We start from the raw sequence: 16,123 nt of genomic DNA, 5'->3' as shown, positions 1-16,123 counted from the left end.
AAAAACTTTCTTTCAAAATTCCCGGTCATCGTCGCCATTTTATTTTTAGACGATCGATTCCGACTCTGAAGAATCGATATGTCGATTCAACTTGCGGGTGCCTCAACCTAGTCCGAATTAATACTTTCGAAAATGTTGAATTTCTATGAAACTGCAGTCTCTGTAACAACTGAAATTACAAACGGAATATTTGTTGAACGTTATGTTTGATACAAAATATTCTTTTTAAACGTGTGAAATATCAAATAGTTGATTCGGGAAAACGTAATGTATAAAGAATATTCACTGTTAAGAACGTCATATTTCTGAAATGTAAAACTAATAAAAGCGTAAATATTATTAAATGTAATGTTTCAATATTGCGAAAGATTCTAAGCGTGAGGTTTCATCAACGTAAGCCCTGATAGCCAGCGCTTTCTCAGTAAGTGTTGACTTCCAGCAGTTACGGTTAATTTATACATCAAGTTGGCGGTAATTCTTCTCTCAACAACAGTTGTAAGCAAATTGACGGAAATCTACGGCCGCAACTTGAATACAAGTTAACAATCAAACTTGTAGTTAAATTTCTTTTCAACTTTACTACAATTTGAAGGAAATACTTGTACAGCAAGTTTTGACGTCTATTTGCAGAGTAAGTTATAGGTAACTAATAGGTAATCGCTCGCTTTGCCAACTCTTTCCGTCAAGTTTGCTTCAAATTGCGGACGTAGATTGACAGTAAGTTATAGATAAGGTGGCTATCAGGGAGGGTTCTAAAAAAAAATCAATTGACATTATCGACTGAAAAAAAAAAAATTCCAGTTGATATAGTAGATTTGTCATGATAACAAAAAATAAAATCTCAAGAAGAGAAGTGCAAAATATTATAATTTAAAAATAAATATATTAATTTTTAAGTAAATCTATTGTTATAGATGGTATTATTTAAAAAAAAGAACGAAAAATACTTTTTTAAATTTATTTATAAAAAATTATAATGCATATTCTTTATATAGTTTAATATATAGTTTTTCTTAATTATAAGATTTAATTTTTTTAATAGAGCTTATCTCAGATAATCTTAATTTAATAAAATTAAAAGTAGTTATTAAAACAATTATAAAGACTTTCATTTTAAGTTATTCATTAAAATGTTTGGCATAAACTGAATTTTAATATTAAATAATTAAGTCTAGCCAAAGAACTTCAGCACGGCAATAGGCACATTTAAAAACTTCGTTCGCTGCATACACTGTATTGACGTAGGCTTTTTGACACCCTTGACAAAACAGACAATGTCTGCAAGGGTTGTAGATTACATGCACGGGGGAATCTTCGTCTCTACACACACAGCATACATCAGAACCTAAAATTGTAAAAATTATTTTTATTAAATAGATCTCCATCAACAATGTCAGCATAAAATTTCTCTATGTCTCAGAAAACATTTGATTACATATCAATTTGGCAATAACACAGCTTTATTCCAGATTACTCAACTATGCGACATACTGTACTCCACTAAAATAATTGAATAACTTAAAAAAAAATTGTTACTATATATAGATATATAAATTTTAGAGAATTGAGTAAAGTTGACATTGAATAAAGCTTGAGAAACAATAGAGTTTTATTTTTTAAGAATGAAATTATTGAGTAAAGTTTTTTTAATTTACTTAAAGTAAACATATTATTCTATAAAGAAATATGAATAAAGATTTTTAAAATCGCGTCAACACTTCTAATATACTATTGGGTCAAGATATCATTGAATACACTTGGTACTGAGTGAACTTAAATTTGAATAAAGGTAGTGTCGAGTAGTGAAAGAATTGAGTAAAGTTTTTTTTTTTGTTAAGTTATTCAATTACTTTGGTGGAGTACAGTATGTCACAGCGTTGAGTAATCTGGAGTAAAGCTGTGTTACTGACATCAATTTCTCTGTATCAAAATCTGTCAGCGAAACAATTCTCAGAAAAAAGTCTAAGCGAAACAACTCTCAGAAAAAAAAAAAAACCTTAGCGGTAATACTCTCAGTAAGATATCTCTCAGAAAACAAAAGCAGTATTTGTTGCTAAGTTCATATATTTCTTTATTAATAAAACAATAATAAATATTTAATAAAGGAAGGCATAAATTTAGCAATAAATACTGCTTTTATTTCTGAGAGATATCTCGCTGAGAGTTGTATCGCTGAGGCTTTTTTTTCTGAGAGTTGTTTCGCTTAGACGCTTTATTCTGGAGTAGTTTCGCTGAGAGATTTTTTATGTAAAGAAATTTATATATAATAAATTGTTTTTTAAAACATTTTTAATTAAACTTGTTTCATGCAAAGATTTTCTTCTGAGGGATTTTTAAATGTACACAAATTTTATGTAGAGATGCTCTGGACCCAAATTTCAGATTAACTAAATAATTTAACTTTAAGTTCAAGATAAATGAGATTAACCGGATAGTAAATTTCGTTTACTTTTTAATCTTATTTTGTTTCATTATTTAAAACTAATTTTTGAGCGTTCATTGTGATCTTTAAGGTTGTTCAGACATTAATGCGACATAAAATTAATATATTTATTTTTAAATTATAATCCCTGACAGCCAGCGCTTTCTCAGTAAGTGTTGACTTCCAGCAGTTACGGTTAATTTATACATCAAGTTGGCGGTAATTCTTCTCTCAACAACAGTTGTAAGCAAATTGACGGAAATCTACGGCCGCAACTTGAATACAAGTTAACAATCAAACTTGTAGTTAAATTTCCTTTCAACTTTACTACAATTTGAAGGAAATACTTGTACAGCAAGTTTTGACGTCTATTTGCAGAGTAAGTTATAGGTAACTAATAGGTAATCGCTCGCTTTGCCAACTTTTTCCGTCAAGTTTGCTTCAAATTACGGACGTAGATTGACATTAAGTTATGGGTAAGGTGGCTATCAGGGATATTTTGCACTTCTCTTCTTGAGATTTTATTTTTTGTTATCATGACAAATCTACTATATCAACTGGAATTTTTTTTTTTTCAGTCGATAATGTCAATTGATTTTTTTTTAGAACCCTTACGTTGATGAAACCTCACGCTTAGAATCTTTCGCAATATTGAAACATTACATTTAATAATATTTACGCTTTTATTAGTTTTACATTTCAGAAATATGACGTTCTTAACAGTGAATATTCTTTATACATTACGTTTTCCCGAATCAACTATTTGATATTTCACACGTTTAAAAAGAATATTTTGTATCAAACATAACGTTCAACAAATATTCCGTTTGTAATTTCAGTTGTTACAGAGACTGCAGTTTCATAGAAATTCAACATTTTCGAAAGTATTAATTCGTACTAGGTTGAGGCACCCCAACTTGCTCTGAAGAATCGATCTAAATAATCGAATCGACAACAGGAAAAGATCGATTCTAGTAAGAATCGATTTTGAATCGTGCATCCCTAAGTGCGTGAATCTAACCTAGTAATATAGTTTAACATATTAAATTACAATGAAATGTCAAAATGAAGATAAAATGAGCGAATTGTCAGGTATTTTATTTTTTTTATTAATATTTTTGTTTAAAACCTAAAGTAGTAATTATTTATCATTTATACTAATGATGAAAATAAATAATTATGTTTAAGTTTTTACTGGAAAAAATGCTTTTTGGAGTTTATTGTTTTTGTGACTCGGAAATCTGGCCGAATTTTTCAAGTTACTTGTTTTACAAATATTTTGTGAATTTAAATAGAACTTTTTAATTTTTAAAAATAATTTTTTCGTTTAAAATTTTAATTATTAATTTTGTATTTACTTATTTTATTTTGTTTACTTGAAATTTGACAGAACTTAATTGCTGTGTAGAATAGAATATTTACACGAAATATTATGTCATATTTTCTCAGTATTGAAAAAATATATTAACCTCTAAATTTAGGGAACCAAAAAAATTTTTAATTTTTTAAAAATTAAACTTTAAATTTATTTATTAAAAGAAAATTTATGACATTAAATTTAGCTGTCACTTGAGGATTTTTTAATTTTTTCTAACAAAAAAGTTTGCTCCATTATTTAAAAAAAATTGTATTTTTTATTTTTTTAAATTTCTAAATGTCATTTAAAAAAAATTTTTTTTTTTTTCATTATTTATTTGTTACAAAAATTCTTGAAATTATCAACTATCTCCTAACTTAATTTTCATATAAAGTTTTTGTTTCATCAGGACTTGAATTTATTAAAAAAATAACTTGAAATTTTGCATGATAGTCTTTGACCTTGTGATTATAAATTCCAATTATAATTTGAAAGAATTTTATCTTGTTTAACAACCTTAATTTCAAGATAAACAATTGTTTGTTTAAATTTTTTTTTATTTCATTAATTGTCATTATTAAAAATCTTCAATAAATATGATAATTAAATTAGCAGATATATGACAAATTTTAGAATTTTTACAACCAAAAATTAATTATTAAAAAAATTCATGATACTGAAGTCAGCTGACTTAATTTTTTTAATTTTTCAACAAATGAATTACATTAAAAAATTTACACTTGTGTTTTTTTTTTTTTTTTTTTAATTTCCACAAGTTGAATTTTTTATTAAATTTTTTTCACAATAATATAATTATAAATTTCTAACTTTAATTTATTTTTGCAATAATTAAATTAAAACAAAAAAATATTTTTAAAAAAGTGCACTTACAGTTTTTAAAATTTTTTACGAATGAAATTAATTTTTTTATTTTTTGTAATAATTTTTTAAATAAAAAAATTTTTTTAATTTTGAAATGTCAGCTAACTTAATTTTCACTAATTTTTTAGAAGTTTCAACATGATGAATTTTTTAACAATTTATTCTAAAAATCTAAAAAATTGTAATAATTTTCCAGCTGTAGTGGGTGCTCTGCTAGACGGACTGAACAACAAAAGTGACCAAGTAACATGCTGCATCAACGAATCAATCCGTAAGATATCAACCCGCAGCCCAACAGTAGTTCTCCACGCGACAATATATTATTTCGAGTTGCATAAAAAAATAACAGCAGCTCATACATCAGCTATTTTGCGTATCATCACGGACACTTTGAACAGCAATAGCAGCACTAATTCTTCGACCAATCCCAATGATAATATCAATGCCACTGACAATTGCAATGACAATGAAGAATCAAGCTCCAGTCGCGAAACATTGGAGATGCCTACCCTGGCGGATTCCATAGCAGAATTAGCGGTCGAAAAGCTTTCAGAATTCGAAGTGGAAGCAACAGAAGTACTAGTCGCACTAGGTAATCGCTACTGCAACCAAGCAATCGGCAACATCTTGAACAAGTTTGAATTCGGTAGCATTCCCAAATCTTCAGCAATGATCCGGGTGCTGGGACTGATCGCCGCGAGCAATCCATACGACGTGGTGCCTTTTATAAAACTGACCCTGACATTCGTGCTGCCTTTCTTGAACCAAGCGCAAGAAGAGCACCAGAAGCTAGCGCTGTGCTTCGTGGTAGAAAAATTCGCCGAGGCGATAAACGAGTACCTCGGGAACCTAGACATGAATTCAGAATCTCGTATCACGCGTGACAGCTTCACCGAAGAAGCGAGCTTTGTCTTCGAGTTCCTGACCAGTAGTTCCTGGATGAAGCCAGCTTCCGCGACCAAGAACCGGCTGGCTAAAGCAGTGTTGAGCGCACTGTGTCCAATCCTGCTGCTTTTACCAACCGGTAAAAATCTAAACGAAACAATCAAGTTGATCCCCTCGGTATTAAACTTCTGCAAGCACCCAACGACGCGGTTCGCTGCTACCAAGCTGATAGCGACTATCCTGATCGACAACGACCGTCACAACGACAGCCAGGCCCGGGAGCTGCTGCGTCCTCACCTGGCACCGATCCAGCAGATTCTCTTCGAGCTGGTTAACGTGACTCCTGCCTTTGAAACAAGGTCCAGCTTGTCCAGAGACGCTCTGCTGACTCACTATGAAGTTCTCCAGTGCTACCGGGCGATAGTCACTTTCTACCCAGAAGAAGGGTTAGACCTTGTCCTGCACCACCTGAGATCTCCAGCCCCGCAGTCGCATCGCGGCAGGGCTCTGGTGATCATAAGACACCTGATCAACACCCTGCCAACGGAGGACGACCTTTCGCTCCAGCGAATCGCCCTGAGCATCCAGAGCATCCTTGGAGACAGCGGCGGTGCCACAGTTCGTCATCTAGCAGGTCCGATAATTGCGCTGCTGGCCCATCCTAGTCTTAATCTCTTGCCTTCGCAGCGCGCAAACTTGATCTGCTTCATCATAATCCGGTGTGGTGATGATACAGAGAGCCAAGCCTACGAAGAAGCTTTGTTCTTGCTGGCTAACACAGTTGCTGGGGCTGAAAACTGGCTTTGGACTGCCTTGTTGAAGGCCTTGCTAGATCCGACGTATTCATTGGCAGTGGTGCCAATTCTTCGTGGCCTGGCAGCTCTGGTGGGAAAAGTCGTCCATCAGATGGACAACGAGGGAAACAACTCCTTCAAGGAATTCTCAGGGCCGAAAGTCCTGAAAAGATGCTTGGAATTGTTGGACGATGATAAAAATTGCATGGCAGTAATATCGTTTTTAAAATCCGCGGCTCCGTTGTTTGGACACCAGTTGAAGCCTGAGTGGGACATCTCGCTGGGAAAAATATCTTCGCTTCTGGAAGAAGGTAATGATGATTGGAAGCACCAGATGGTAGAGCTCATGGGGACCAGTCGGCTGTTAGAGAGCGCTGATTGGGCTGGAAAGCTTTCCAATGAGATGGTTCAGGGAGAAACTATAAAAAGCTCCACGACTATTTTTCTCGCAGCGGTTACTGATAATCCTAATCACTTGTCTGTTCTTGTAGATATGTCAAGACTTAATCCGTTTAACGAAGTGTATTCTCGCGCGGTAGGAATTGCAGCTAAGCGCTACCTGTCGGTAATTATAACCAAGATGCAAGAAGCATGTGACGTTATCGACAGCCAAAATAATTCCACAAAGTTATTTGGGCTAATGAAAAACTCGGTCGCTATCAGTGTAGTCGAAGCGACTAAGGCGAGCTTGCTTCGTTGTTACGGAGAAATTTTTGCGACTGTAAAAAATCCTGAGCTGGTTTACAAAATTTATATTGCGAAGAACAAACATGTGCTGCCGTGGATTGTCACGCAGCTGACGGATTGCAAGGAAGTTACTACTAAAGAAGCTGGGCTGTTTGCTTTGGAACAATTGGCCAAGATTATCGCAGCTAAGCCGAATTCTGATCAAGATCTGACTTCTAGTACTACTGTGCCTAGTTTGTCCAAGGTATCGTGCTTGGCGACTTTGCTGTCGCTTTTGCAGTCTCACACCGGGTACAGGCCGATTCAGCTGTACCCCCAGCTGCTGAAGACGATGATTGCGCTGCTAAAAGTCCCTCCGATGCTGACTGACGGGGATCAACAAGTGCTGATGGGGACCATTTTGGACAAAGTGATCGGCGCTAGTGCAGAAATCGACTTGATTTTGAAGAAAGAATCCAAGAATCATGTCGTCCAGAGGCTTGGAGCAGTCAGCAGTGAAATAGTCGGTGATTCTGCTAATAATTTAGCTGAATTTGTGGAGATTATCATGCCCTGGATGCAGTCTAAGACTCCAGCGGAGCGCAAGATGACATTGCTGGTCCTGAGAACCACCTTGAAGTCTTACTGCCATTCGCTGAAGTACACCTACCCTGAAGGAAAGTTAAAAGCTGGTAAGCTTCTAGGCAGAATAATCTGCTGGTCAGCAGACTCGGAGCGTCTCCTCCGGCCGATTATCATCGACTCTCTGGCTCTGACTCTAGAAATAGCCGCGAGACATCACAGCAGTGGTCACCAGTTCGTCGAAGGCAGCAACGATCTGGAAGAATCCAAGCTCCGGTTGATCAGCGAAGACATAAAGTCCCCTGACGACGTCTACGAAGGCGTGCTGATGCTCGCCAAGACAGTCTGCCAGAGAGTGACCCCTGGAGAAGTGGTAGCGATGGCCGAGGGGTTTATAGAAGGACTCTTGCTGAGGGAAGAAAACTCTCTAGCAGCTGGAATTTCCCTGAGCCAGTTGTTCCGGATCAGAGGCGATGAAATCCCGAGGTCTGACTTGTACCTGATTGACAATATCGTCACCCAGATGCGCCAGATAGAGAACGCCAGTTGCAGACACGCTGCCGCAACTGCCATCAAATCTTTGACTGTTCATCACCCGGAAGAGGTGATAGAACACCTGCTGCACCAGCCCTTGCCTCCGGACCGCGGAACTGAGGAAAGCTGGAGGGAACTGGGCAGTGATGAAGAGACAGGTTTGGTAGCGGTAGATTTCCTGGTGAACCGCTTGGAGAACAACAATCTGTTCGCGGAAGCTCCCTCGCCAACCAATGGATCCTTGGCCAATCGCAGTGACGTAAACAAAACAGCTTCCTTGGCGTCTCTAGCAGCAGTAATAGCTCTAGGACACGTTCTCCAATCAGCAAAGTCGGAACTTTTGATAAGCTCACGGCTCGCTGAGCTGATCACCAGCTTGATAAAGTACCTGGCTGGTTGGTTGCATGCAGATACGCCTGCTTCTGTCTTGAGTACAAAGTTTGGGTTTGTTCCCAATCGCAAGGCCTGCAAGTTGAACCCCTACAGGCAAGTCTACACAGTCTTGACGAACTTGCTGACTGTCATTGACATAAACGTCGCCTCAGGGCTGCTGAATGACAACCCGAGGTTTGAATCCGACACCCAGGCCAGTGACAGCTTGATATCAACAGTCCGTTCAGTTCTCCGGTGTCTTGGAAGGAAGGCTGGGTCTAAGGACGACTTGCTGATCTCCGTCGCTCAATCTATTGGAAAGTTGGTGACCAGCCAGATTGCTACTCAGCGGGCCGTAGCGATCGCATTCTACGGAGAGCTGATCGGCCAGGTTGATGCGGATCCTATTTGGCTGGACTCCATAATCACGACGTTATTAGAAGCCAGGTCTGATTCGTCGTTTCTGGTGAGGAAGCTCGCGATCCAAGGACTGTCTAATATTCACAAGCTGGACGCCCAGCAGCTGAATGAGTTCTACGACAACAGCGTCGCGGCGCTGCTAGACGGCTTGGAGGAATTGCCGACCAATGGCGGGCTGGTGGCTGGTGGGGGTAGCCAGGTGATTCTTGAATCCCTGAGGGGCTTGGAGACTCTGCTGGGGCTTCAGACTCCCGGCAGGGCTATTAGTCCAAGGGTGGTGTTGTCCTTGAAGTCTTTTGTTGACAAGCAGGACAATTGGGACATGCGGCTGGCTGCTGTAGGAGCTCTGGGAGCTGTTTCTCGCGGCTGGTTGAAATCTTTGAAGACTTATGATGATGATGACGTTACTGATCATCTTCTAGGATGCTTGCCTTGTTTAACAGTCAGGCTTGAGGATGTTAATAGTCTCGTCGCTAAAGCTGCGAGAGAAACTCTGGTTAGTTTTTCAAATCTTCTCCAGTCTTCGTCTCTGGCTCAGGTTATCAGAGGACATCTTTCTTCTTCGGTTAATGCTGAGTTCAATGTTGAAAATTTCTACCGGGAGCTGGTTAAGGTCTTGGTGATTGACCTGCCGGTCAGGGCTCAGGAGATGAGGAACGCCATGGTTCGTGGGTACTCTAGGTCTGAGGTAGCTGCTACTCGCGCTACTGCAGTTCTTATCTTGGGGTTCTTTGGACAGCCCAGGCCCGAAGACGTTCAAAGGATGCTACAGCTCCTCAAGGATAAGGACAACAGTGTTAAGTCCAGGGCTGCTAGGGCACTCGCTTTTGGGTTTACTACTTGAATTAATACTTGTAATTCCATTGTTACTAAATATTTATAAAATAAAATTTGTACATATTATTATTATTATTATTATATATTGTTAATTGGATTTAATTATTTACTAAATTTTATTTTATTTGTTATTTTATTTATTGTGCAGTTTCTCGATGCACATACTGAGCTGTTGGAGTCTGTGAAGAAGATGTCGCATGTTTGCACTAGACTGTCCAGGGCCGCTAGTATCTTTTTCTTGATGACGGGGCTGCTGTTGCCCAATTTCAAAGTGCATTCGGGCTAATCTTTCTTGCTGCTCTCTGATTTCTGTCATTTGTTCCATGCTACAGTCTTTGCCTGTATATTTAATTCATTGATCTATATTAGTTAGGCTGCATTCAAAAATGCTCTATTTCTAGATAAATATTGACATTTTTAAAGATATAAGATCACCCCGATGTTACACTCATCGAGACCTTTCATTTGAGTACCCACATCAATTTTTCATATATTTCATATATTTATATATATTATATATATGTATATATGAAAAATATATCAAAAATGCATGTGGGTACTCAAATAAAAGCTCTTGATGACTGTAACATCAGTACGAGCTTATATCTTTAAAATATGCATTATATAAATTTATATATATGAAAAATACATCAAAATGTATGTTATTAAGAAATGACCGTGGATCTTGTGAAATGGTGACATTTTTAAAAATATAAGCTCATTCCACATCAATTAAATAATTAAAAATGTTGAAAAATACTAACCAAAGGCACGAAGGTTCCCGCTATGAAAGTCTTCAAGCAGCTGCAACAAGGCTTGTTCCATTCGCCGGACATCTGGGACCTCTGACAAAAAGGAATGATGCTTGCATGCTTGTATGCTTGCTGTTGCTTTTTATTTATTGGTTTTTAAATAAAATTGTGCGGGATATTTAATAAAACAAACAAAAATAGCGTGCTGATAAGTGGAATAGAAAGGTCAATAAAAAGCTTAACTTAAATAAATAAATAATTACTATTCGTAAAATTATATGTTATCTTGGAAATTTTTATAATTCATATTTTGGGTAAGATTAAATAGTCGAAAAATATTTTTTAATTAACATTAAAAAAATTAATTTATATTAACTTATTAAAAGTTTTATTATTTATTATTTTTTTTTAATTTATTACAAAATATGGGACTTAAAAAAATTTCAAGATAATTGGTGCAATTTTTTTTTTAAATAAAAATAAAAAATTTTATGTCATTATTTTTTAAAAAATAAAATAAAATACCTCTGTGCTGACGAGTTCTACTAGTAAAATCCGATTTACTAGACCGCTGTTTATCTTTTTCATTAACATACATAACCCGGGATTGTTGTAATACTTGGTGGTGATTCCCATGGGAGTTAACTTTTCCAGAGACCATTGATCCTTGGCTGGTAGCTTGTTCAGAGCTGGTCTTGCTGATTATTGGCGAAGTTTGTGCGTTACTTTCCCACAATACTTGTTGCTGTTAATGAACAAAAAAAAACCATCAATAATAATTTAATTAAGTTAAAATTTTTATTTTTAAATTTCATTCAACAAATTAATTGTGAAAAATTATTTTAACAAATAAATTATGGCAAGAAAAAATGACATTAAAGTTAGCTGTCACTTGAAAATTTTTTAATTTTCTTTAACAAAAAAAATTTGTTCTCAAAAATTGCATTTTAAATTTTTTTAAATTTCTACAAGTCCATTTTTTTAATAATTTTTTTTTGCTATAATTTATTTGTTGAAAAAAAATTAACACAATTGTGAAATGTCATCAAGAAAAATTTATTTAAAAAATTACATATTTAGAAGCTCTAAAAAATTATGAGTGCAAGTTTAGAAAAATTTTTCTTTAAATCTAGTTTATTTTTAATGAAAATTAATTTGCTATATATTTAATAATTAAACAAATTTGATAATAAATAAATAATGGCAAAAAAAAAATTGACATAAAAATTTTAAAAAATTAAAAAATGCAATTTTTTTTTAAATAATTTTTTTGTCAAATAAAATTAAAAAATTGTCAAGTGACAGCTAAATTTAATGTCTTTTATTTTTAAAGAAAAATCAAGTGTCAACTAATTTCAATGTCATATCATTAAATTTGATAATACTGAAGTTAGCAGTCAGCTGTTAATTAAAAAAATTTTTTTAATAAATTAATTACAATAAAAAAATGCTTCTAAAAATTTTCACTTGTAATTTTTATTAATTTTTACATGTGAAACTTTTTAATTTAATTTTTTTTATAACAATTAAATTTCTAAAAATATCTAAACAAATTTTCATGTCTGTCAACTTCAGTGTCATTAAATTTGTAGATTTTATAATTTCTATACTAAAAATGTTGTTGTAATTTATTTAAAATAAAAATAAAATTGATTTTTTATTATAAATTAATAAATAATAATAAAATTAATTTATAAATAAATTATTGACTTACTGAGGATGCATGAGGAATGTAATTATTTTTACTAGGCTGAGATTTATCTGGACTAGTTGGCGGAGTGGCCTCGCCACTGGCATTTATGGTAGTTTCTTCATTTTCTTCTTCTTCTTCTTCCCTTACTAATTGTTGCAGCTCTCCACATCGAGATTCTTCGTTCATTTTTTATTTATTGTCAATTTCAAATCAATAACAAACACCTTTCAGCTTTTAAATTTATTTCCTAACCCCGAAAAACAAAGAGAGAGAAACAGCTGGTAGCTGTCAAGTTTTGTCGGTAAAGAAGAAAATTTTATTGCCTGTAAAAAAAAAGAAAAAAAAATATGTCAATATTGATGTTGACGAAAATGTTGTTTGTAACATTATTTTGTAAAATCTAATGAAATTTATCTGTGGAAAAAATTAATAAGTTGTAATAAGTAAGGATTTTAATCTTGATATTGTTAATTGTTAATTTAAGTTTTTTTAATTGTTAAGTTTAATTTTTTGAGGTAAAAAGTAGAATTAAGGTTATTAAAATTTTTTTTTAAAATTAATTTTAAGGACACTTGTGATTTGATGAATTTATTTTTTGAATAATTGTTCAGGAATGTTTATGTTAAATTAATGAGACTGACATTAAATAATGTGTGACATTTTTTTGGATTGTCATTACAACAAAAATTTTTCTAAAAATTTTTCATGTATAGAAATTTTTAAAAATTGAGTGCAAATTTTAAAAATATTTTTTTTTATGATGACATTGAAAAAGTTTTAAAAATCAGCTGATATTAGTGTCAGTGAAAATTATAATTAAAATTTAATTTTTTTAACAATAAAATTTGCTTTAAAAAATTATTTTTAAAAAATTGCATTTTTAATTTATTAAAATTTCTACAAGTCCATTTTTTTTAATAATTTTTTTTTTGCTATAATTTATTTGTTAAAAAAAATTAAAACAATTGTAAAGCTAACTTTAATGTCATAATTTAATAAAGAAATTTTTTTACTTTTTTCAACAATTAAATTGCAAGTAAAAAAATATTTTTAAAAAATTGCACGTATAATTTTTTTAATTTTCTACATGTGAAATTTTTGTTGTAACAATTTTTTCAATAAAAATAATTATAAAAATTTTCAAATGTCGGCTAATTTAATACTTTTTCTTCTGAATTAATTATAAAAATTAATATTAAAAACATATTTACCAAAACAGAAAACAATTTGATGATCCCATGGATGAAAGAACAAATTGCTGATGTGTGGAATAGGAAAAATTCGTCAAGGACAGCCAAGAAAGCGTCGACGGCGACGTCAGGATCTGGCTCTGGATTACCATGTGCAACAAATGACAATAAAAACGATAATAAATCTAATAATAAAATGATTTCATTGACCGCAGCTTCTTCATCTTCTAATTCATTCAACATTTCTGTAATCAGGTAAAAAAATTATTATAAACCAGTCTTTAAGAAAAAAAAAAAAAAGGTGATTTTCGGGAATTTTTTTGACCGGGAAAATAAAAGAATTTCGGGATCGGATTTTTTTTATTTTATTAAGGGTACATTAAAGATTATTACCCTTAATTTTTATTAAAAAATATTTAATTACTACAAAGTTATTAATAATCTCGTAGAGCACTATAAAAAATTTCCCGCTCTATAGTCGTACGTACGGAATTTAAAAAATTTTTATTTTAAAGATTTTTTTAGTCGGGTTAAAATAAAAAAAAAAAAAAAAAACAGTAAGAATAATGAGAAAATTTTCAATCAGTCGATATTTTTTTTTAAATAAAAATTTTTTAAATTAGAAAATTTTTTCTAGTGCTCTACGAGATTGTTAATAACTTTGTAATAATTAAATATTTTTTAATAAAAATTTAGGGTGATAGTTTTTAATGTACCCTTAATAAAATAAAAAAAATCCGATCCCCAAATTCTTTTATTTTTCCTGTGAAAAAAATTCCCGAAAATCACCTCTTTACAGTAAAAAATTTTGCGTCATTGAGTCAAAAAATTTTATGTTAAATATTTAACACTTTTATGTGTAAATTTAACATTTACTGTGTTAAATCAACCCAAAAAAGTGTTAAATATTTAACATAAAAATTTTTAACACAAAATTTTTTGACGCAATGACGCAAAATTTTTTACTGTGTTTTTTTTATTGGTTTAAAAAAAATGTATTTATTAAAATAAAAAAATTATTAACAACAAATAAATTAACAGCCTGGAAGGAGATTTGCTGGACGTAGCTGTAAAACCGGATTTGAGCGTGGATAAGTTAAAAACAATAGCAATAAAGCATTTCTACGGTCAAGATCCATCAAAAGTGTCATCTGGGTTCCACCTAATCCACGCGGAGCACATCCGTCAATTATCTGACGACAGCAGCCTGGTAGAAGAAAACGTGGGAGCATCCGACGAGCTGCTGATGATCCAGGTCCGGCCGTTGGTGAAGGTAAAGGAGCTGACGGAAGATTCAGTGAAAGGACCTGGAGTAGAAATGATCCTGAAAGCCACAAGTCACTTATCGGAAGCAAAGCCTCCTAGAGCGACACCAACGACGGACTGCCCGGCGGATTTCCAGGCTGAAATCCGGAAGATCTTGATAACTCTAGTCGAAGCATCAGCTAAAATTCTGATGAACAGTCCGGAGGCTTCAACGCTCTACGAAATAATCCGGGAGACGTTGGAGCTGCGTTACAGACCTCCTTACGACCCGAAGACGGTAAAGTACCTGACGGATATCGGTTTCTCGGAAGCAAAAGTGCTGCGGGCGTTGAGAATCTGCAAAATGAACGTCTCGGAAGCTCTGGAGTGGCTGATAGAGCACCAGGAGGACCCGGATGACTGCGACAATGACGACTACTTGTCTCTCCCCTCGATTCAGGCCGACGGGGAGCCCAAAATTGAACCCGAAAAAGGGGCAGGGCCCAGCTCTGGCTCCCCGACTGGAAACAAGCCGGGAAGCTTCAGAAGGAAGAGCATCAAGGAAGCCTGCTTCGACATCATCAAAGGCTCTAAGGACTCTGGGAAGAAAGACACCAACCTGGTGTACATTGTCGGGCTGCTGCTCCAGAGTTTTCATCAGTACAAGCAGCTCGAATTCCGTCCGAACCACAAGATCAAGGAGTCCTTGATAGAGATGGGCTTCCAGGAGAAGAATGTCGTTGAAGCGCTCAAGATTACCGGGAATAATCAGTTCAATGCCTGCGAATGGCTCCTCGGGGTCAGGAATAAAAATTTACATGATGTTGACCAGGGCCTCGATGCTGATAGTCCCATTTACAAGGCTATTATGACCAATCCTCATATTCAGCTCAGTCTTACTAATCCTAAGATGCTCCTCGCTTATTTGTCTATTCTAGAGACTCCTTCGTCCACCAGCGTTTGGATTAATGATCCGGAGGTCTCGCCGGTTTTGAGTCAGATTTTTAAAACTTATCATGCGGAGAAACACGCTATTCATATGAATAGATATGAAAATTCAGATAGTTAATTGGAATTGTTATTGCACTGAAAAATTTAATTTAAAAAAAATCAGCAATAAAAAATTTATTTCGTGAAAAAAACAATTTTATTTTTTAGCTGAAGAAATTTACATTTTTATTTTTTTTTATTTGATTTTAATGATGTAATTTTTTTTTTTAAATAAGGTAAAAGCCCTAATTATTGACAAGGGTCTAAATATTAACACCCTAAATTATTTTTAAACATATTTAATTATCTGTAATAAGAATAACTATCATATAAATTTTTATTAAATTCTAAGTAATAAAAAAATTGAAAAAAATTACTGTTAGTTTAAAATATTAAATATTAATTATTTAAAAAAAAAATTTACAGACAAAAATCAAGATTTTTGTCTTCTTTAAAATTTTTTATTTCATTTCTTTGATTTATTGTTTTTCACAGAAAATTT

The 16,123-nt window shown here is 33.8% G+C and overlaps 3 protein-coding genes across 6 annotated transcripts; 2 read left to right on the top strand and 1 right to left on the bottom strand.

Moving 5' to 3' along the window:
• The first annotated feature begins 3,377 nt into the window (after positions 1 to 3,377).
• Positions 3,378 to 9,848, top strand: LOC141526825 (maestro heat-like repeat-containing protein family member 1). Its single transcript, XM_074241940.1, has 2 exons — positions 3,378 to 3,514; positions 4,858 to 9,848. Exons 1-2 carry the CDS (start codon positions 3,475 to 3,477, stop codon positions 9,756 to 9,758), a joined length of 4,941 nt encoding a protein of 1,646 aa, XP_074098041.1. The 5' UTR covers positions 3,378 to 3,474; the 3' UTR covers positions 9,759 to 9,848.
• On the bottom strand, positions 9,773 to 12,489 carry LOC141526849 (uncharacterized). Of its 2 annotated transcripts, none has more exons than XM_074241990.1 (4): positions 12,218 to 12,489; positions 11,029 to 11,248; positions 10,516 to 10,596; positions 9,773 to 10,090 (listed from the first exon to the last, which is right to left on the bottom strand). In XM_074241990.1, exons 1-4 carry the CDS (start codon positions 12,380 to 12,382, stop codon positions 9,885 to 9,887), a joined length of 672 nt encoding a protein of 223 aa, XP_074098091.1. In that variant the 5' UTR covers positions 12,383 to 12,489; the 3' UTR covers positions 9,773 to 9,884. The 2 variants fall into 2 exon arrangements, with proteins under 2 accessions (XP_074098091.1, XP_074098090.1); XM_074241989.1 differs by having other exon boundaries at positions 10,516 to 10,641; positions 12,218 to 12,481.
• A 16-nt stretch (positions 12,490 to 12,505) lies between these two features.
• Kpc2 (Kip1 ubiquitination-promoting complex subunit 2) lies at positions 12,506 to 15,776 on the top strand. 3 transcript variants are annotated; one of them, XM_074241975.1, is made up of 3 exons: positions 12,506 to 12,639; positions 13,416 to 13,641; positions 14,428 to 15,776. In XM_074241975.1, the coding sequence occupies exons 2-3, from the start codon at positions 13,427 to 13,429 to the stop codon at positions 15,698 to 15,700; spliced, it is 1,488 nt and encodes a 495-aa protein (XP_074098076.1). In that variant the 5' UTR covers positions 12,506 to 12,639; positions 13,416 to 13,426; the 3' UTR covers positions 15,701 to 15,776. The 3 variants fall into 3 exon arrangements, with proteins under 3 accessions (XP_074098076.1, XP_074098077.1, XP_074098079.1); XM_074241976.1 differs by having other exon boundaries at positions 12,590 to 12,711; XM_074241978.1 differs by lacking the exon at positions 12,506 to 12,639 and adding an exon at positions 12,713 to 12,729.
• Positions 15,777 to 16,123: the final 347 nt, after the last annotated feature.

Source organism: Cotesia typhae, unplaced genomic scaffold (assembly GCF_013202065.1).
Source record: "Cotesia typhae breed Kobodo isofemale line unplaced genomic scaffold, CoteBio_Ctyphae contig_36, whole genome shotgun sequence".
Taxonomy (NCBI): domain Eukaryota; kingdom Metazoa; phylum Arthropoda; class Insecta; order Hymenoptera; family Braconidae; genus Cotesia; species Cotesia typhae.
This window is presented reverse-complemented; position numbering and strand designations above follow the sequence as displayed.